The 23528-nt window shown below is 40.0% G+C and overlaps 1 protein-coding gene across 1 annotated transcript; it reads left to right on the forward strand.

Moving 5' to 3' along the window:
- The first annotated feature begins 1051 nt into the window (after positions 1 to 1051).
- LOC124170850 (Kruppel-like factor 3) lies at positions 1052 to 23477 on the forward strand. Its single transcript, XM_046549847.1, has 2 exons — positions 1052 to 1297; positions 21608 to 23477. Exons 1-2 carry the CDS (start codon positions 1280 to 1282, stop codon positions 22784 to 22786), a joined length of 1197 nt encoding a protein of 398 aa, XP_046405803.1. The 5' UTR covers positions 1052 to 1279; the 3' UTR covers positions 22787 to 23477.
- Positions 23478 to 23528: the final 51 nt, after the last annotated feature.

Consider the following 23528-nt stretch of genomic DNA (forward strand, 5'->3'; position numbering starts at 1 on the left):
GGCTTACCCACCGATAATTTAAATCTTTAATTTCATCTTAAAGTGAATTCGACGGAGGAATACACTTGGAGAAGTTATTGACATTCTTATTTTACAAAAGAGGATACACACATCATAATAACACACTGTAAAGAACCCCGAGATAGCTTGGTAGCAATGACTAGGGAGAATTGGGGATAGTCCAAACATTATGAAAACGTTTCCGAGTTTACGTACCCGCTATAAATAAAACTTAAATGGGCAATGAAAGAATAATTGTTTGTAAGGTTCAATTAACGTATTTAAAAAAACACGACCAGTTTTCGTAGCATGGTTACATCTTTAGGGGCACGATGCAAAACAAAAATGGCATGACGATAGGAAACCTAAACATTTATTTGAAATAAGTATGAGGTTCCAATGTGACCCTTTGATGAGACATTTTGAAACAATGCACCAACATGTACTCATTGCTCTGAGAGCCACATAAATCAATAGCATTAACTATACGTGAAACTATAATTCCTGTGTACCCGTCCTTTAATTCTGCATAGGAATTAATGCTAGGTTGCGACAGCTGAATTTTAAAAATAAAGAGCATGTTGATCTTACGCGAGAGTTTTATTTAATCAGAAACGTGAATGAAACTGCGTTACTTGTACCATCCGCTAGTTATGGACGCACAAAACGAATTCTTAATGGGATTCCCTTCAGCCACATGTGAAGCACGTTGAGCAGCCGAGCGTTTTGTTTTGGTCTCAACTCACCCCTTGCCAAACACCCTAAAGATAAATTGCAGGGTGCCGTGCGGGTGCAAATGCAGCGATGTCACCCGATCAGACTTTCTGAGTCGGAGGGAATTCGCGATAGAATTACACGCACTTGGCGGCATCACCGCCTAAAACGCACTGCAATAAGAACAGGTGTTACTGCACTGGAAGGGGGCGGGCCGTGCGCTCAGAACGGGGGTGGGGGAAGGACGGGGTGGGGGGAGAGGAGGGGAGGGGGAAGGGAGGGGAGTGGGCGGCGAGCGCCCCCGGAGAGGACGGGTCATTCCTCAGCGGACTTTCGGTCGGCGCGCACGTTGCGCCCAAGGCACGGACCAGTGCAGTGTTCTTCGATCCGAGATTCAAGGTGCTCGCGGCACCGCCGCCCCCGTGTCCCGGTGACAGCCCGCCGATGCTCGGCGCGGCCGTTGTGATCCTTCCCGGAAGGGTGTCGTTTGAGTGCTTCTCGATTCGGACTCTGTGCGGGTGCAGCGAGCTGGTGCGGGCCAGCGAGGGAGTGCAGCCGGACGGCGATGGCCGATTTCCAAGAGGTTGGTGACAAAGTGGTTCTTCTCCTATCTTACTTTTATTGTGACGAGGATTTTTAGAATTTGCCATAGCATTTTTCAGTATATCGTGGTTAAGATTAGGTCGGCCGGGGGAGTAGTGTAGCAACAGGTAGTTAAGTTTAAGCCATCTTTCCGTACCATTTTAGGCCAGTACAGTTTTTCTGTAGCGAAAGCTAGGAACAGTTTGTGGGCTGCACTTAAAGTGCGGTTGTGGTGTTTTTCTTAGACGAGAAATAGTCGTTAGAGGCAGTGTTTCTTACCTGATTCGGTGCACAAAACCGTATCAATCAACCGTTTTCATACCTAAACGCGTACCCGTGTCTATTTCACTTGTACATCACAGGTTATTGTTTCAAAATATTTAGCCGGCTCATTTAGAATTCCTTAAGGAGTAATCAAAACAACAATTCACGATATTCAATACTTGTCATGGGGCTTAAAAACGATTACGCATACAAATAGTGAAATTTCCCCAAATTTGTCTCTTATAGGATGGCGTACTCAGTTCTCAAATATGGCTTGATACACATATTTGTTTCATATACATACCAAGCTATTTAAGTAGTTGTGCGAATTACTGAGTTAAGTACGCCTCGGGCTCCAAAATTGCAGGGAGTCATATTGCACGGTCGGCTTCGCCATGCGTGATTCGGGAGCGCCTTCGGCCGCGCGCCTCGGAGGACGGGACATGGAACTGTTGACGTGACTTCTTAGTCCAGCTCCATCGGTAAAGCTGGAATGGGTCCTACCTCTCTGGAAAATCTTGTTTTGCCCATGAGAGGATTTGTAACCGATTTCCGGCGGGAAAATGCTTTAGTAACATCATATAAACACAGCTAAATCACGAAACTGAGACTGAACTGCGTGACACTCCGTGGATCTTACTTTATATATGTGAAGCTCACATGGTCAGCTGGCAATAGTATATTGCGCCATATAAGACAAAATATTTCAGTGCTTGAGGTTTTGAACTGAAAACATTGCTTAGACATGGGACGGCGCCGTTACTGGTGTTTTAGTAAATAATCGGAATTGCATCACAGTATTTATGACTTTATAATTAGGTAGATGATGCATTCAGGGCATTCGGTACTATTTACACACTTTACGTTGCAAAAAACACCCCTTCGCTTAATCATTCTGATTAGATAGCACTTGTTGCTTTTGCTTCAAATTTAACACGCAGAGATTTCGACGTTCAGCAAAATATAACGGAGTGATTCGGAGTGAACCGTTGTTTTTTTGTGTGCATTGGGGATTCATGGATAGACGAATTTCTGAGTAGAACTTACCTAAGAGAGAAATAACCATGCTCTTAATTACGGTGAGATTTTCTGTTGCCTTCTTTAGATTTCCTGGTAAAACTTGGAATCACTATTCTACTGATCGGCCAAAAACTCATATTCTCTGACGGATGGGAAGGTGGTAAAGCTGACCAATTTCGTTCTCCTTCTAGGGTAATTTCATGCATAGCGTCAAGAAGTAACTAAACTTGCGCCTTCTGCCATATTATCAGGCAAAACTCAGTACTTCTAACAGCTTCAAAATTTATCAAACTTTATTTTCCATCAGTGCTATTTGTTTCAAAGTGGTGTTTTGGTAGAATAACTGGAAAGAATCTCCATTTTCCCTGCCTAGAACGCCTTATAGTGAATTATGGTTCGATATTAAAGCATTCAAGTTCAACTGTCTATTGCAAGTGAGGACGAAGAGTAAAATTTGTAAATGGTATTGGTTCCGGTATGAATTGTGCATTACCATAGGCGACCGTGCGAGGCAATCGCTTGGCCGACGAAGTGCCAGACGTTGCCCGCCGGACCCACCCTCCGTCCGCCGAGGACTCTCGCATTCGTCGGCGCTAGTCGCTCCGAAAATTATAATGTTAGCCTTAAAGCGGGATGGATATCGTTCACTTCAAATCCTTTTTAGCTTTAAATTTGGCAAAATAACGTATTCCGGTAAATGATGAATACCTACATGCGAAAAATTTTGATTAGCAAAAACACTGTCGTTTTACTTAGAGAACTTGGCTAATTTGAACAGTTTCCCCAACTGGAAAAAGAAACTCGCCATTGTCGTTACAATTTCTCCGAACAAGTTTCCCAAAAAATTTCTCATTATCAATAACATTACTTATGGTAGTTTTAGTTGATACTCTGATATCCTGGTCGTGGATAACAGTGTTGAATTTAAAAAGTCTCTTACCTCATTCAGGGTTTCCACAAGGTAAAGCTTGAAAAATTTCACTGCCTTTCCTCCAGCTTGAAAGAATCATATTTGCTACAAGATGCATTTAAAATTTTACAAATCAATGATTTTTTTATACTTGCTAAAAATACTCTGGTTGTTTTATCGCCATACTTATTGATGGGCACTAACCCAGCATAGGCTGTGACCGATGAGATTAGGCTCATGAAAGAAATCAGCTTTTATCAAGTTCGCGGTTTATTTTTCCAATACTTATAGGTGGTGCATGAGATAGTGATGTTTGGCAGTAGTTTACACCAATTGTATGCATGAGCGTATGTGAGCTGTCTTAAAAATGTGGCATACAACGTAGTGCAATTGGGTTCAAAAGCTTACCTCCTGAAAACACCCATGAAGAGGCTTGGGGAGTATAGTATGGCTGGAAGCTGCGTACACAAACAGAATAAACCATAATTTCTAGAGATGATTCAGATAAGAGCAAAGGGTATACAATGCAATTAGTTCTCTTAGTACTTCGAAAGTATCAAAGCAAAAAAATTAACATAATTGAAGTCTATTCAAGGTGGGAAACGTTCTAGGTAAAGTCCCGGGAACACACTTGAGTGCTTTTAAACGATTTTTTAAAGTCTAAATTTTATGTAATGAGTAACGCCCAATTGCTATGCTGTTCTCCCGTCATTATTTTTACCGTCGTATAAACGATGGAATAAGAATACTTTTCATAACATTTGCTATTTGTCACAACGTTTTCGGGTACACCTCCAAGCATCAAGTATGTATTCCTGGCTCATTTCCCAAAGTCCTTAGAACTTCTTTAAGGTGCGGTAATGATGCAGAGCGCTCCGAGGAAATACCCAGGTGATTCAGCCGCTCAGCCAGGGTCCGCAGGAAAGCGTGGAACCCATGCGTAACAGGCCGGTAATCGGGGAGCGGCTCGCGAACCGCCCGATATATCCGACTCCCTCAACTGTGTTCCTTGCGTTTTTGAGGTGAATGTCTTCAAATAGATTAAATGCTTTCTAGCGGAGCATTAGTCTTAACTAGAGTTAGGTGCTGGAGTAGCGATGGAATTTACATTATGAGGTAACTCAGATTACAAGTATTAATCATTACATACCTGTAGTAACCCGTTAGTTGATCAATTTCATAACCCTGTAAGGCGCACTTAGTAGATGATTTCCCTGCACAATATTCACAGAATCACTTGGATCTATAAAGGTATGGTAGTGAAAATCAATACATTGTGATTTTTCGTGGAAGGATGGGCTATCTTTGCCTCCTTTTCTACATTCGGAGGATATTATGAGAGTATTTGGCAATATGTGAATACTTGTTGATTAATTGTTGTTGTTGAGAGCTATAAATCTTTCTTTTAGTTGTTGTTGTTGAATTGATTGTTGACTAATGTATGCGAGTAGTAATCCAGAACTATCACACACCAAAGGGTCTCTGAGTGCACGCTTACTTCAGACTTATAAGCAGAACTTATATCTTAGCAGTAATTCTCATAGCAGTGCATCGATTAATCACCGTCATTATCTTTGGATGTGGTTTTCCGGGTGATACTCAAGTGGAAAGCGATATATAATCAAGAGGATTAATTGAAACCTGAACAAATAACATGTAACATGTGCATTTCTCCAATATATGGTCGTGGTTTAAATTCTCTCACATAGACTCATCTGAAGTTAACTCCACTATTACGCGTTCTCATTTTTTAATTCAAAAACGCAGAACGCTTTCATTCAAAACAAATTGTGAGATAAAGCTATTGAATCCTAGGGAAAACCTAAACGGCGTGAGCAACAGTATGTCAATGACTTTTCCATTGATAAGTAGACAATCTATCCTTTCTGTACTATTGTATGATGTACTGTGAGGCCTTACCGGCACAGTGTATAACTTGAGGAGTATTTCAGAGATGAGACCAAGCAATGGGATATAGTACACTTAATAATCTTGACCACTATCTTTAAAATTATAGCGTGGAAGTAATGAAAGACTTACAATGTCTTATTGAGAGTGGAAGACCTCAAGAATAAAAGCTTTATGGAGGAAAAAACTCCACCGACGCTATCTCGCAAGAATACATTAGAAGCAGATGCCAGTTGCCTTTGTATTGAACAAATTTAGTTTTTTACCGCGTTTTTTCTCAAGGTCGGCAAATTTTTCTTATGAACTTACTACTGGATGTTGTATAACTTACGTTATCTGATTAGACACCTCAATAAAATCTTATTGAAAGTAAAGAAATGATCGAAAAGCTGCCATAAAAGAAAGATTTATATCTCTCAATTATGATATTGCTGCGGAGCCGGGTTTCTTTTGAAAGGAAAATAAACTTTGCATTTTCTATAAAATGTTTGGGGTGGAATCATTTAACACCATTCAGAATTAAAAAACTTTAAAGGCCGTTTTTTCCTTACAAAATAGCATTTACAAAATGCCACGACTCTCTACCTGTGTTTCTCTAGCTTTCAGCAATGAGTTAGTTTAAAGTTAGTATGCATTCCTCATGGTTCTGCTGGTAAGGGAATCTTGTAGGAACACTGCATCTGCTGTCAGCACATCTGATGCGAGTGACGCAGCCTCTCATTTCGATAATCGGTTTAGATATACCTATTGAATGTATCCTGCATGCTTTGGCATGCACCATTATTTCACATTTGTTGGGGTTCATTGTTTACCTCCAATAAAGCATATTGGAGAAGTAAAAATAAATGCTTACGAGGGATCATCATGTATGTCATAGAAGTGCTGAATCTTAGCAATGGAGTTTGAAGGATTCTTCCAGTCTTAACAAAAAGAGCCATCTATGTTCTGTATTACATTAAACCTTATGCTGTACTCATTATATTCAGCAGCTCAGTTAACGCTATAGCATCAAAGGTTTTATTCACAAAAATCATCACTGGACACAACCATATCCACTTTAATATATGTAACCAAGCTATCACATTCATTTTTACGGGTAATGGATATGAGAACCTGAATACTGAGATCGGGTGTCGCTATTTTCCTCTTGGCCATGAATGAACCGTGACGGCCTATTGCTAGGCTACATTTCGCTTTTGCGTTGTATCATTGAACGATATTTCGTTGATGTCCGCTGAATTCAATATTTATATTTTAGTTAAGAAATATTTCACCGAAGGGCTAAATTATTTCCTCGCATGAAGGACGAGTAGGCCACATATATTTTGTCTCTTCGTGACACCACTAGATATTTTCATTTAGCTATGATTGGCGGGGATGGAAAGTGTAATAATTAAATGTCATGTACATAATTTTATGACACATTGCAAGTTTTTCTGTTTCAAGCTAAATAAGGTGGTTGAATAAAATTAGTTACTGCACATCCTTTAATCGAGCCCCGGGATGGCTGTTAAAAAGAGAGTTTATAATTATTGTCCGTGTTAAAGAATAGATTCAATCGTTTGACTGACCGTGAAACAAATATTATGCCAATATTGGAGGAAATCATGTTCTTCTTATTGCGTGAGGCATCTACTGTTCCTACGACGGGCTTTGATACAAGACGCTCCTACAATTAGAATTAACTTCAATCCTTTGTATTGGCTAGTAGTTCTACCTAAAGGTTGAATGATCGTTCCATCATACAACCGAGCACTGTGTTTCATCTTACGAGAACACGGACTTGCTATGAAATATGAAGAGGTGAGTGAAGTTCATTATCACGGAAGATTTTCTCTATTTTTGCAGATAACTGTGTAAGATATTGGATTGAAGGCTTTTATTGATTGAGTATTAACGCAAATTTAAATTCTACTTTTTCCTTTTGTTTAGATAAAATTTGGATTGTATGCCGGCATATTTCTTCATGTACAAAGTAAAGGCACGGATGAGCTGTAGGGAATGCTGGCTAAATGATCGTTCTATAATAAAATTAATATAATAAATATAATAAACCTTAGGTGCGATATGATATACGTGACTGACGGAAATTGGTTATCAACCTCCGATTCTCATCGCAAGGAAGTTCTTTTTTGATATTATACAATTTGAACACCTAGTCTTACGTTATAATAAGGATGCGCGTCGGCCTGCAGTTATTCTAATGTTATTTAATGAATACTACTGATTTTAAGGTAATTATTTCAATCATTAATTTGTTTGGAATGGGGAATTTAAAAAATTGCTACCTGGTAGATCACTCAGGACTGTTCATTCATCGTAGCGCTTGCGGGATGTCAGCTAAAAATAGTGTTTCTTTGACGGCGCGTGCAATGCCCCGATGAATATGAGCCTTCCCACAAATATAGCACCCTAGGGTGCCGCAGATGGTGACTGTGACACTTATATAGGAAATATACATCTCTCCCTGCATAGTTATTCATCTTTTTTATTGGACTTTGGCGGGGAGGTTTTTATTTCACAACGCCACGCATGTTTGAAATTTACTACGCAAAAACGTATCGACCTGTAGCTACTGTCCTCTCACGCGAGGCATGCATCGTTCATTGCAAATGCCTGTGACCTGCCTCAAAGTGATGTGGCGAGGAGTGAGTAATCAACAAGCATACTCCATTCTCATTACCATAATTACGAATTTTTGTACAATCGGATACAAATCCCCTGAAAGAGCTGAAATAGGGATACAAGGTTCTGAATTCAGCCTCCTAAGGTTAGAGTCAACTGACCGAAAAACTTAGATAGAACACGTAGGATACCATTGTAATAAAACAGGAAAATATACGTCTAACAAAGTGTTTCAATTGTTAACTTCCGTCCATTATCCAATGATGGTTCTCTCTTCCGCAGAAAAGTTAACATATGATTTACTCGTTTTCACCAGTGAATGGTACTGATTTTGAGTTTGCTCAGGATCGTAACACTATTTTGCCCTTCGCAAGAATTAACGCCGTCATTTTTTTAACTTTGGAATTAATTATGTTGCTTAGAAACGTAGCCCTTTGTTTCCTCTTCTCAATCGCCACTCTCAAATTCAACTAATGTAAACTTTATTTCCCTTGCAAGTAATATTTCGTGATTGTACAATTCCCTAATAGATTACCCTAAAGAGGAGGGTAACACTAACGTTAGTTAGCATCACTTCGCTACCTAAGCCACGCATAAAGTGAATAGTGGAGACCGTGAATTTTTGGAAATCAATATGTGAAATATATACAATAGACTTTGCGCAAATTCCCATATGAATAACGTTTATTTAAGAGGCAGCGTGTCTCCATACACTGCATCATCTTGAGGACGTTGCACACGTTGATTATGCTGAGTGCAGTCAGACATGCTGCCTGTAAATATACGTTATTCATTTAGAAGCCTGTGCACAGTTAATTTTTCTTATTTCACCTTATTTACTCACTTCCTGACAGTTTTTCTTTGGATACATATCCCTGCTGCATACTCATACATTGCTAAATATCTCTTTATTTAATACGTAATACTTTGGATTTTCCATTATCCTCCAATTTTGTGTGGCACTAACCATACCCAAAGTATTACAGGAGTACTCCGCTCCTGAGTTACCATATTTTCATAGAGATTGCCTCACCTCTATTTCGCTTCATAATCAAGTATAATGTCAGCGTAATCGTGTGTATTATGAAGTCATTCAGGATATCCACTCATCTTGGCCAGTAAATGTGTTGTCTTATTTATCGCAAAGATTATTCCTCAATGAAGTAAGAGTGTGTAACAGCCTTCATTCTATTTTGTATGAATCAGTTGATTGCTAGTCACTTTCCCATTATTTCCACATTACGTGTCGTCACAGTGTGCGAGTATGCGTCGTCACAGTTGACAACTAGCGATGGCTACTACGCGTGTTACGCAATCGCTAGCCATCTTTCATGCTCGACGCGGTGGACAGGAAGTGAGAAGTGGCAAGTCCGTGATTAACAAACACCGGTAAAACCATTCTGATTGCTTAGGCGTAGTATCATTCCGTCCCAAAAGAGTGCTGGCAGTGCAGGATCATTGCTAAAATAATAATTGGTGAATTTAGCCCTTCCATTAATGATATCCTGTGCCTGAAGGCGTCTATGCTCAATAGATACTACCACGAACTTTGTGAGGTCCTATCGTCATATTTTTTCTGATATTTTATCCATGGGTACACTACGATAGAAGGAAATTTCCTTCAACTTTTTGGGTCATTGCAGTGATGGATTTACCCAGTGACCCGCCATAGGGAAATTAGCGAAGATGTACAGCAGTGAAGTTCCCCTTCTAGCCACGAGAGAAGTAGTTTTCCTTGTACTTGGGTACGTTCACCATATGTTTTCATTGCACGACGTATTCCTTTTTACATTACACTCTTCATAGCTAACTTGTCCCTGCGACGGTTTGACTCATTTTTGTAGTTGTGTTACGTAGAATGGTAGATATCTGTTACAAGAGAGAATTCACTACCAAGTAATCGATTAAGGGCCGTTTCTTGGAACGAAACTATTTTCCTCTCAACAGATATCACTCAGCGTACCGCTACTGGTGCAAATTTTGTATCCTTATTGGGTTTCGTCTCGCACTGGGTTTGAAAGCATGTTGCGGGAAGCTGAATCCCGAGATTATGGACGTACATTTCTTTTCGCCGTAATCTACATGAATCTATTACAATATCATGGATTGTACCATGGAGAAATATGTCTTTCCTTTATATTTGTGTATACAAATCATTCAGTTACGGTTTTATTCGGAATCCAGTACAGGTTTATAATCGCAGTCAAAGGCAAAGCTCTGGCCCAATACATTGGATTGGGTGTTAATGCTAAAACATTGGATATAGGATTGATAAAGTATGCATCAAAAACTTTAGTCAAGAATTCATCCTTGGTCCATTTGTCTGGATTTTGTACCATAAGTACATTTAGTTGACAATAGCCATCCCGGTTCCTCGCAAAAATATATTTAGCTTTACATGTTTGAGACTGGCATGTTAATTTTACGTTGGCGTTGTGAATCGTTCGCTTTACAACTTTGAATTTCTCATCTGCAGCTAGTTGAGCTTCCTTTCCAGCAAAATATCGACAAGGAAAACGCATAAGTTTTGACCATCTGCCGTTTTGGAATCACTCAGGGATTGACAACATTTTTATTACCCCAGACCGCATATTATAATAGCATGGATAGGGATTCCACTGGTGTGCATTGAAATACGAGGACCATGTGCGCCACTGATGATAGTGTTAACATAATGTTTAAATCTATTTACTCACTTTGCGCCCCCAAAATATCCCCATCTATTGATGTCTCTCATGGATTTTTGGTTAAGTTCTATGGTACAAATGTTTCCGCGATAGATTTATATGCAACATGTTCCATTAGTCTTCCAGGAAATAATTTCAGCTATAAAGTTTATAAACCAAAGGGTCATGTGCGACATACAGGAACGTAATTTCACCTTTCACTTCCCGAAAAATACATGCGTTGTTTTATATGGAGTTTCAGTACTCGCTTGTATGAGGCAAATCTGTTTTACGCCATTAAGTGCTAACAACTGCGTACACGCATCAAGGCTTGGGAATTTTTTCGGGCGTCCCATTCACAATATGGTATCCCGTCGTCCTCCAGGTCCTCGTTCGTAGTAACCAACCAGTTCCTCGATAAGACCGCTAATCATTGGGTTACGAATTTTCAAACCGTTTTAGTTAAGGTTTTTCCGAGTTTGCAAACCGGTGTGTTCTTCGCGAAGTAAAATTAGTTCCATTACGGGCTTTCACCTGCAGAAACCGATATGATATAAGTTAATTGCTGGATAGTCATTTGGTCGTACATGGTACAGCTCACTTAAACGGTATGTATCAATTCCTTATCTCAGATACGAAACGCCTCATGGAGGAGACTAAATGCACGTCTTCGCAGTGAGTTTCGGCAGAGTACATTCTACAGTTTTCTGCATGTTTCGTTAGGTGGCATTCATCGCAAGGGCCTTCTTTTGTTTGGCAGATGAAACGATTATTCAAGAATAAAACTGCTATTTTAAATAGTAAAGCATGTACACCAATAATCTCCTATTAGTCTATCCACGTTGGCAGCTGCGCTTCGTTATAAGTCAGCCCACTGCTTAGCATAAGTCAGTATCCACGTATCCAGTAACTTCTTGCTGTTCTCCTTTCAGGTCGACGAATAATTTACGTTCTGAATGTTCATTTAGCTTGCGAACGGATATTAAGTCCCTCAGTGATTCAACCTGAAGGTTGGTGTGGATAGGTAAAGATAGAACTCAGCTCGGACTTAGCCGCAGACGTGTGAATTTCACACAAGCGTAGGTGAAGCCAGGCCAAACTCTGGGCCACCTGGGGAATATTTTGTTGGGAAGGTTCGAAGGCTTTGTCCGGGATATGAGCAAGGGGCCCATTGATCAGCATCATAGCCCAGACTATTGCGTTCCCTCCACAAGTTATTAAAGCTTAAACGTGTTTTCAAGTAATTCAATTTCTATTTCTGGTGCAGGCGCTCGAAAATCATATTACATGTCATATTTACACTCAAAGAGAGAAAATCTTGAGCCTGTCCTAAGGCAAAAGTTTCTTGCTCCTACTACGCCTAAATTATGAGTTATAGCCTTCGTATACGACTAAGTTGATTTTATTTGAGAACGTACTTTCTTACTCTTTCAATTGCGTTGAATTTATTTTACCTTCCTGGTTTCAATGTTACGCGTCGTGGAGGGGAGAGATAACATCATTTTAAAAGTCAAATATTATTAACCTAATTCAATATAGCTTAATAAGGCCACTACAGCCACCATTATCGTAAAAATCATGAGTCTGTTCGTGTATTAATCTCGGGCTCGCCTCCAGTACTTGTTCCAACTCAAACCTATCACTAAAGTACTATTTGTACGAATACGAAAGGAAAAAACTCAACGCATGTAGTTTTCCATTATTACTCCTTGTATTTACGTTTGCTTAATAGTTGAGAATATCAATTCTGCCATGAAATATATCAGTAGTTTTCTGGTGCTACCACGTTATGCTGGGCCGCACATTTAGTTTTTATAGGAGGAAATAGAGAATTCGCAACGTTATGAACCACGATCATCTTCAAGGTCTTGCAACCTCTTTGGGCCCTGATAGTATCGGGATATGCCTAACGATTACATAACGCCAATGATTCAAAACATTTTCCCAATTTCCCCGACTCGAGCCTCAAAGTATCACTCTCTGTGCTTATAATAAACTCATTAGGACGAAAATGATCGGAGACGTTTACTTTAAGTGTAAGATTGTCCACCATGCATTTTTATATGGGGCTCTTCACTAGCACCGAGCAATATCTGTCAACGGCATGCTACTGATGCAAATGTTTTCACCGAAGCACTCAGGGCAATGCCCACTTTGTGTACATGATGCCGTCTGTACTTGCTTGAAGCAAATGATTCCTGAGCAAAAGATCTCCTTGGTTCCTCAGACTATTGTTTCTATTCCTGCATACAGGATTTTAGCATTTTCTGGAAGAAAATAAAATTACATCGAGTATAAGAAACCATATGCCTCTGAGTCCTCCCTAAAGAAGTAATCGATTAACTTGCTGAAAAGTGGGAAGGGGTATTACGTTAAGTGTATAGATTATGCATATTTGCACTGCATCCTTCAAACACGAGTGGAACATATAGTTTCAGGAGAGAATTCGACGTTGTGTAAATATTTTCACTGCATACGAATTTCACAACATACAAATACGTATGGTGCATTTAATTTCAGGAGAAAATTTAATGTTGTGTAAATATTTTCAACGTTCTAGGAATCACAACAGAGTTGAAGAATTTTCTTCTTGTTTACCCATGAAATCGAAGGACATGTAATTTCCGGGCCAAATTGGCATCCCGAGCGAATTTTAGCATTGTAGTCCCTTTAAGCCGCAGCCGAAATTCTTCAGATTATGAAGCGTCGCCTTTGACTAGAAAAATCTTTTGATTGTATTGAAATCTTTTAGCCTTTGTTTAGTCATCTTGTGAGTGGCACACAACTTTATATTTGATGCGGATTATCGGTTCGACATGACCGGAATGCGGCATTCCTCGTTTTAATTTTAACAATACTTCTATCTCATCCATTTTTCAAATGTCATTAGGAAATGAACTAATACAGATATACTCCACAAATTCCATACCCGGGAGGTTATATAAAGATTCTCCCACATGTGCCTGAAGCAATATGATTCGCAATATGACTTCATTTGCAACAAATTTTGCCGATAAAGAAGGATTTGCCATGCTTGTGGTGAAAAGGTTGTGAATCGATTCTTTCTATATTTCTTCCTCATTAACGAAGTCGTAGGCCGTAGATCATTACAAGAATTAAAGCTTTCTGTATTAATTCATAGTCACTCAGGTTCATTGAAGGAAAATTACTTCGAGAGTCCGGAGAGAAAACTCCATTGCAAATGACACTTTGTTATACATACGCTGCACCGATATGTCTCGCACTATGAATACACATTGGTATCGTGCATGAATGGAAGAAAATCATTTCTTCGCGTTGAATAATTATCTTCGGGATAAGATATATTTCTCTGATTGCGAGCATTTTTTCTACGTTTTTTTACGGCGTACAGTAGTTACGTCATTTCAATAATTTCAGTAAACTTATTCTAGCTCTGTTGTACAAAGTGACTCACAACACTCATCCTGATGCATTTCTATTCCGCCCACATTTCGGCCCTGCACCTAGCGGCAGCGCTGCTGACGAATACCGCGAACAGAGCGTCCGCAATTGCGTGGGTGCGTCGTTTCATTTACGGCCCGAGCGCATAACATTGACTGAAAGCGCTACATGAACGACGTTGATTAACTCTGATCATCATCATAATTTACTCACTTTCCGTCATCATGGTCCTAAAAAGTAAAAGAAACCACATCATCTACCTAAATACTACAAATCAGTAGTCAAGTACTTGTACCGATTTCATATGTTGAATGCCTTTCTTAAGGTTTTCTCGGAGCTGAAAATATGACGCGGGTAGATTGCGCGAGTAGGTTTACTATTAAATGAAACAATATGTTTTTTGCATTTTTTCCAAGATTTTGTTTTATTAAAGGTTATGATTACCACGCTTTCATATCAATTCGTCTTAGGTCGTTCGAATAGGCAATATGCCACTGATCATAAAATGGTATACAATAGAAATGTTTTTAACTCCTGTAACTCATTCATGCTCTTCCAAACTTAGTGTTGAAAAGCAGCACCGAAATGACGACAAGGTGGTCGTTAAAATTATTGCCTTCACAGATAACATGCAATGAGAGATTTTTTCCAGAAAGTGCAAGCATTCATGGCAATCAGTCTATTCTTTCGTTGGTAGCGTAAACTTAGTTACTTGCTTTCTTGAGGAACAACCCTGGCTTATCAGTACTTTTACTCTGTATTGATAATTGCATTGAGTCTGGGTAACAATGCTAGGTATTTTTATATTTTTTAAATATAGATATTGCCTATATTAGCATATACAAACTTGGTCCTTGCCATATGTCATATGTCTTGTCAGAAGGTTCCAATTATCCTACATAGTGGCAACATTGAAAGCATAGCATTAATATCACATTACAAAAAACAATTTCATAAACAAGAAACAAATTACAATCTAAAAAATGAATTTTCTGATGCGAAAGTTAACGAGGAGCGATTTTTTATGTTAGCGTTTTTGCGGAACCATTCAAGTTTGGTGTCCATCTACAATAAGCAAAACTTGTGGTTGGAGCTAATTGTGATATTAAGTCTTCTAGTACTACGTTGCATGCTAACTGTGTGGGCAGCTTAGTAACATTTGGATTGCACATATAATTTTATTTCATGGCTACAAGGCGAAGAATTTGCTTTTGCCCGAGAGCCTAGTTCAGGTACAAGGAGTTTGCTGTAAAACATGTAGGTTATTGCAAGAGAATCTCCTAAATTTAATATTTAATTCTGTATTTCATGGGTATATTTTCCATGGAATAAAGTTTTTAAACGGTTTCGGAGCCAAATGGCTATACTTGATGGATGAATGGGCTGCGTCGGCATATTTGCCTTGAATGCGCGTTGGTGATACAAGGTAAATTCGTCCTTTTCCAATGGCTGACCCGCAGGCAGCCACGTAGAGATTTTGGTACTGTTCTGCGATCCATCATTTGAAATGATTGACCGTGAAATAAACGATTAAGACTAATGACAAGGGAAGATGAGCGTTTTAACATTCACCCATTCCTCAGCCTAGATAAAACACTAGATTCTAGAATATGTTTACACTGGCAAAGTAAACAAGTCTAGGGTAAATATTTTATTGTTCAAACATGTCGTAAATCACCTTGGCATAGGCGTTGACAGAACACGATCGTCATCATCATTACAGGCAATTCGCCGCTTGAGATAGGATTCCGCAGGTATTCACAGTGCACTATGAATGCTAGAAAAATATGGCTATCGCTAATGGACACTGAGTAATTTGCCGCGTAATTTAATTATTAAGTGCCATGTGGGTAACACTGTCTTGGTAGTAGAAGAACGATTTTTAACTCTAAATTACTTTTCCTCTCGAGAAACGGAAATCATTTGTGAATGCTGGCTCAGAGTTCTTAGGCGGTATCCTTAGGGCAACGGGATCTCGTGCCAACTACGAAAGCGGTCGTTTGTGCTTATAGTCACTCCCACTTATGCAATATACCAATACGAGTACCAAATACGAGCTGTTCTTCATGTATAACATAACAGTTCCGCGAGTAATATGACCTTCATTGAGAATTTTATTGCCGCACTTGCAGAACATCCAATGTAATGTTGTCTTACAAAAATTCAAAAGGATAGAATGTCAGAAATTATATCTTGGCCGAGATTGGTCAAAGGGGCTTCATAACGGTGAATTTCATTTCCTTCCTGAAACTCTATGCCTTTCATAGCTGATACAGCTGTTATTTTTTAATTTGTATGTGAGGTTCAATACTCAACGAGAAGGATCTCCAAGCCTTTCACCATATGGAGGAGTCCCTAAAGGCTGGAATTATGCTTATGGTGGTTCGAGCGTAAAAGTAATTTATTAACGAGAATTTACCCTTTTTATACATTGGCATATTAGTTCTTTATGCACTTAACAGTATGGAATCTCAAGACCACTGCGTGTGAATTTAAGTTAGGCCGAATACTCTCCTGGGTTCATTACGTGAATTTTTGCAAATCGCGTAGTAGGTTGCATTCGCACCAAAATGAACACCTTTACATTCATTGATCCCTTATTAGTACAGTTTTGGGTAAAATTTCTGCCCGCGCTCCTTTTCGGCGAATTCAAATTTTGCTGATTGTTTTCTTGGGATTTTGGTCGCTGCAGCCTAAATCCATGAGCACTACAATTTAAATTCCCAATAGTTGATTACTAGATGGCCTAAAATCATACACACTATATTGCTGACTGAGACTGCATAAATTCTCGTGATCTGCTTAATTTTTGGTTGGAGTGTTTAGCAATAAAGGAGCCTATAATGCTAAGTACATTACATTAGACTTACGCAATGGGCTTGAACACGACCGGCTTGGAGCGGAAAAAAATATTGTACTTTAGTCTCACTGACCAAAGAAACAGTACCTGCCCATCAATTAAAAAAAATATGTTCCAAAGGTAGTCTATATCTAATAGTATAATGTAATTATCTAACAGTATAATGGTAGTCTATTTTTTTGAGTTTTTATATTTCTGGATGTGTTCACTCCCATTTAAAAATAATTCATTAGGCGGTCTTATTATACTTACAGTAGTATACCCAGTATTCCAACTTTGTTGTATTCTTCTTTCTATTCGTATCGCTCGTATTGCTTCATGAAGGAAATCGGTGAATCTGAAATGTATGTTTCAATAAATATCTCACTTGTATTATCTTTATTTAGGCTCGTCGTCGTGAAACAAATTACCAATTAGGAGTCCTAGCGATCTGTGCTTTCGTGAAAGCTAGGACGACAGAGCATTAGTCATTGAAGCCAGCCGGATGAATAGTTTCATCTTCGACGAATCAGCAGCTCACAAATTCACCTTCTTCAGGAATGCGCTAGAGTTGAAAGAGCTATTTCTAACCCATGTACACTCAAGAATTATTTCAGCGTATTACAAGGAAACCTAAGAATATAACATTCCTTCGGTACGAGGATATAAGAATGCATGAGTTATGGGAAAAATCGTATTTCTTTGAATCATGACGGTGGTATTAGATTTTTCTCCTTTGTGGCTAGCAATGACAGTCTTGAGAATGCGCATTGGATACTCGATTGACTTTAAATTATAAAATGCTAGATCGAGTCTCCTGGGATTCGCCAATGTGTTAAAAAATATAGTTTTCAATGTAAATATTACATATTTTTTCATACATTGTTCACTTAGCGCGGTCATCTGGGTACGGTTTTCTGTTATCTATGGCGTCTTAATAGAGTTGAGGACAGCCCTGTTCTAAGATCCCTCAGATTTTTGCCCATGCAGGTATTCACAGTCCATGATTGCACAGAATGTATTTAATTTTTCTGGTCCTAATCTCGAGATATGTCGAGACTCGCGACTTACACTGATCTCTTTTCCTTATGGAATGACCACCCTTCATTATCGCCAATATTCCTTCAGTTGAAACAACAGTGAAGGTCTCAAAACGTCGGGATTTCTCAACAAATTAAGGGTTTCCTCCTGTAAGCTTAGCTTTACACTATTATAACTGCTTATCGTGGTTAATGTAGGGCCATAACATAAAAGCTTAGGATTTTCCATAAGTTACAAGAATTCAAGTATTTCTAAGAAATTAGTCGCGTTTTCTCATCATTTTTCTCACTTCGTTTTAAGCCTTGCAAACCCCACCGTGTCCAACGTCGATCATCGTGTTTTGTAACCTTCTCTTTCTCGGATGTGGCAGTAATTTGCTTTCGTGCTTCTGGTCCATAATTTCTGCAGACCATACCCAAGTCACCTAGTAATTGATGGGAACATACCGCCATGATCTTCCTGAGTGGACTTTTGTATGGATCAATAACCACTCCAGGGAAATTATCATTTCCTGTGCAACACCCAGAAATGGGGAAGTACGAACTTGAGGATTTGAGAATGCGGAATTGACGGAAAAAAAATATTAATATAAAAAAGGTTGTTTTATGATAATAGGTTTAAGGACCCAAATTGGTATGTCCTTTGCTGATATGTATTGAATTAAAGTTTACCAGAGATTTCTTAGCTATGCAGAAAAACTCATTTCTTCCGGGATATCTGAATATGCGGAGCCTGGCTTGCGTGTGAAATTAAGGGCTTAATTTTTTATTGGAATATTGCGGTTTTGTACATGGGATGCATGATACTAATGTTGTTCATTTTTTAACATCGTTTTACTTAGTATGCATGAATACCAGTGGCTACCCGAGTCAACGAAAGCCGATATCACGTTCCTTCCGACATATCATGTTTTTTTATGAGCCCAGTACTCTAGAGAATTATCTTTTCAAACAACAAAGGGGCGCTAAAGGTTAGACATTTTTGCGAGTTAACGAAAACTGAATGGAATCTAAGGTGGTTTCAGGGATATATATTCTTTAGTATGACTGCAGAATAACGAGTTTCTGAAGAGCAGGGAGATGTATTAAAAATAAGACGTTAACCAGAGAAAGAAGTATTTTTGCGCAAGAATATTGTGTACGTTTGTGAGAGGGCATGAGAGAATTGGTGTAGTTTCAAGGGGTAAATAGAGACAGATAATTGCCAGCCAGCTCATAAGGTATGCATATGATGCTAATTGAGTTATTTGGAGGATTCTTGGCGCATTTTATGAAGAAATACAACAAATACAAACGAAGGATTGACTATAATTCATAATATTCATATTTATACATAGTGAGAAGGTTTTGAATTTCAATGCTCTGAATTACGAAATAAAATCATTCTCTGTTTAGCTCTAAATGACACCTGTGCTAAGTAAATCGGCGATCTTAGCCTAAAACGTAGCCTATAAGTCTGTAATATCTCCCACCCCAATTCTTGTAAAAGCCTTGTAACCTTTTCCCACACGTAGCACTATTTGACGACTTCCAAAGCTTCCCTTTCTGTTTATTTTCAGTTCAGTTATTGCATCTTTCCACGCTGAATGTCATGTGCTCGCAGCGTTTTCAAAGTGTGGCCTGATGCTCTCATTCACTTATGCATCCAAAAGCCTTCTTAGATCAAATATTTCTTACGTATTTTCCAAAAGATGAGGGTAAAGGTTATTGTAACACCTAATTATTTGACTTCATCTCTCACCTTAATGGAACTATCATCCCCTGCATTTATACGGAGATAGCTGGACAAACTGCGCAAGAAATGTACCGCAGATTGCAAATGGCTGGATTGGTACATGAATTAATGACATGTGAGAAGTGCAACAGTGCACGCAAGTGCGCATGCAAGTTAGAAGACATGGCCAGACCACGTAATGACAATGGTTGCACGAACACTGAGTTTCCTTTGTACATCCCTAATGTGATTTTGCGAGAACTACTGGGCTCTACTTTAGCTAATGAGTGCGTGCAAGTATCGTGAGAGGTCGATGACTATTAAACTCAAGGGTCAGCGGTAAAGGCTTCCCATCTTTTTTCATGAATATCGCAATCAAAAGGTAATTAATGGTCACCGGAGCCAGTACGCTTTCAGATAAACTCGTTACATAAGATATTTCAAATAGCTCATCAAATTTAACCAGCATGCTAAACAGTACAACAGCCGTAGTCTTATAGATGTTTAATAGGGCCTAAAAATTTGATATCTGATTCCATATAAACAAATTTGTATCTCCTTTGAATTCTCCTTTGAATTCGTAACTTATGGACAGAAAATTTCCTTATTTCCAAAACGATAGGTTATACAGTCTGATTTTTCATTAAGGCCGCAACTACGGCATCTGATAAAAATAGTGCTCGATCATTCAGAGGGGTGACATGTATCAATAGCAACATCGTCCCTTTGCATGAATGGAAAATCGTGACGAAAGTGTTCTGGTGTTCCCGAACGACATGTATACCAATGTTACGTAAAGAGTAAACTTGCAAAAAACACAAAAAATTAAATCACTTTGCAGTCTGCGTCCGCACATCAATTGGTATATAGACATACGTTTCGGGAGTACTTGGCAGGTGGTTTCTCGTCTAACAACTATCTCGTCTATCGTCGCCAACTCAGTCAGCATGACATTCAAGGAAGACGAGCTAGAAGTACAGTGGAGCAACTTGCTTCATGGAAAGGATTGAAAGTCTTCTGTGTTCATGCGTGGGAAGGCATGAGTGAATCTTAATATCATAGACGCCAATCGCGTATCCTTGAAAATCGTATTTTTTCTTTCGTTCGATAGTGAGCAGTTACTGAGATTTCATAGCAAATCTTTCTTCCTTTATATTTCTGGAACACCTGGCCTTGCCATTAAATTACGATGTAATGACTGTAAACCAACTGAAATTACTTCAGGCAAATATAAAAATGTCTTCTCGATTCGCTAACCTGCTTTATTCTTGAAAAATAATTTCTATCAAACATCGTAGGATAGTTTGCGATACTTTGTATCAAATGTCTCATCTATTTTTAATTACACAGAGTGCATGCAAAATCCTTATATCCTACGTCAAAATTATATTTTACATTTCATAATGTCCACTTCTTTATTTGTAAGAGGGATATAAGATATTAGGATAGAGCATAGTTTACACATCACATTTAAGCTGACATCCAAATTGTCACAAAGAAAAGCATACCTTGATGCAAGTTCGAAATTACTCCACAAAATACCTAAACAATGAACGATATTCATTATTTATTTTCCACTATGGAGAGGGTGAAGTATCCGATGCATACTTATGGTTGCATAAATAAATTGCTTGCATTCAAACAAGGTATCTTGTTCTTATCAATACATATATATTTTTGTCTTTCTCTTTAATCTTGATAACGTTTTGAAACTTGCTCTGTACATAAATGAAACGGGACCTCTTTATTTGGGAATGGTCAATAAAAATTAAAAACAGAATTCAACTATAAAAAGCATAACCATTGTTAATTATGGAATTCGGCAATCTTAACACCGATATCAATTCATGATGCATAATTGAGCGAGAAAGTAACCGTTTCTCCTTCTTTCTGACTCCGCAGATGTGGCAAGATATTGAGACCGTCATCTTGGGCGCCGGAGGGCCAGCGCAAGCCACCCCAGTCACCGAATTCACCCAAGAGGAAACCACGGATCGCAGCAACGCCAGCGTTTGCAGCGCCATCGAGGACCCGTCCAGCGGCAGCCACGCACTGTCTGCGGAGGTCCAGCACGACAACCCATTTGTGCCCGCTTGCTCCCCGGAGTCGGGCTACTACAGCGAGACCGGCGGCCACTCGGGCACCAGCGACGAGCCGAGGAGCGGCGAAGACTGCTCCCAGATGAGCGGACCCGGGGTGCAGGGCGATGCGCCCGGACAGCAGTTGTACTACCCACCGACCAAGCAAAAGCCTGCAGAATACGTCCATCACCAGCATTACCCCACGTCACACTATGCCCACCATGGTATGGCGCACGCCCCCGTCCACCCCCAGCAGTACTGCCCCCCGTACGGCAACGGCCCCCAGTCCCAACTGTATCCACCGCACCACCAATCCATCTCATTCAGCCAGATCTCGCCTCCCCCGACGCCGGACAACTGCGGCACATACTACCAAGCCGCGCCACCATCCTACGGCGACCTCTACCGGCAACAGCCGTCGTTCGCGCCGCACTTCAAGATCCTCACACCACCGTCTTCACCACACCTCACCAATCACCTGCACCAGCCGGGAGCGGCTGGGGGTGCCGGGTTCCTGCACCACCACGGTCCGCCGCCACGCGCGCACCACGTGCACCACTCGCAGCACCATCCAATGCCCCCACATCATCCTCTGCATGCCCCCCACCTCCCTCCCCCGCCTCCACCACCCCCGCCACCACCGCCGCCTCCGACCGCACCCGCGCCACCGCCCCCGGCACAGGCTGCGGCACCCAAGGCACGGAGAAGGCGGAACTGGAGCAGGCGCAAGGTTATCGTCCACACTTGCTCGCATCCGGGCTGCGCCAAGACGTACACCAAGTCGTCGCACCTCAAGGCTCACCTCCGCACCCACACAGGAGAGAAGCCCTATCAGTGCAGCTGGAAGGGGTGCGGCTGGAAGTTCGCTCGCTCCGACGAGCTTACCCGCCACTACCGCAAGCACACCGGCGATCGACCGTTCCAGTGCCGGCTTTGCGAGCGGGCCTTCTCCCGCTCCGACCACCTATCCTTGCACATGAAGAGGCACATGACCATGTAGACAATTCTCATCTTTGTGAGGACCACGGGACTTAAAAGTGGTGCTAGTCAGAAGCAACTAGTGTGTGCTGTAGACTCAAATGAATGAGCGTTCATGGCTCCTTGACGGAGGAGTGTTCCATTTCCCTTCTTGAACACGTGTGTAAGACAGTGATTTTTTCGACACAAAAACTGCCATGACAGCCATCACGTGCTAATGATGTTGTAGCTTCCCTGTAGGCGGTCATAAATTCCTATCAAGAGTGGATGACACGCAATGCACTATGAAACTTACTTAATATGATATAATTTGACTGAGTGACAATTATAGCGCTGTGCTCCTTTCCTGGAATCACTCCAAAGTGACTGTATTACCCTTTTGGGAAATTTTATTTGCAAAGTTTAATCAGTATTAAAAGCGTACTTGCATTCATGAACATGGTGATTCTCTATAGTCTCTACCACAATAGAGATATGGAACTATTGAATTAAGTTTTATATTGTAGGTACTGCTGAAGGAACTCTTCTGAATTCTACCTTTGCTTATGTGCCATGAGTTTTGTGTGAGTTTTAAAGCAGTGTTCGAAGTTGAGGAGGAAAATGCATGATTTATATATGCCTTTGTATTTTAATGTTATTATTCTTTTATTTTGGAAGAACATGCACTCTCCTAAAAGACATGACCCATTAAAATGATTGAGTAGAAAAGAAAATTTATGTTTTGCTTGATTCCCGAAAGCGAAAATATTTCCTTTAGTGTAAGA

Source organism: Ischnura elegans, chromosome X (assembly GCF_921293095.1).
Source record: "Ischnura elegans chromosome X, ioIscEleg1.1, whole genome shotgun sequence".
Classification (NCBI taxonomy): domain Eukaryota; kingdom Metazoa; phylum Arthropoda; class Insecta; order Odonata; family Coenagrionidae; genus Ischnura; species Ischnura elegans.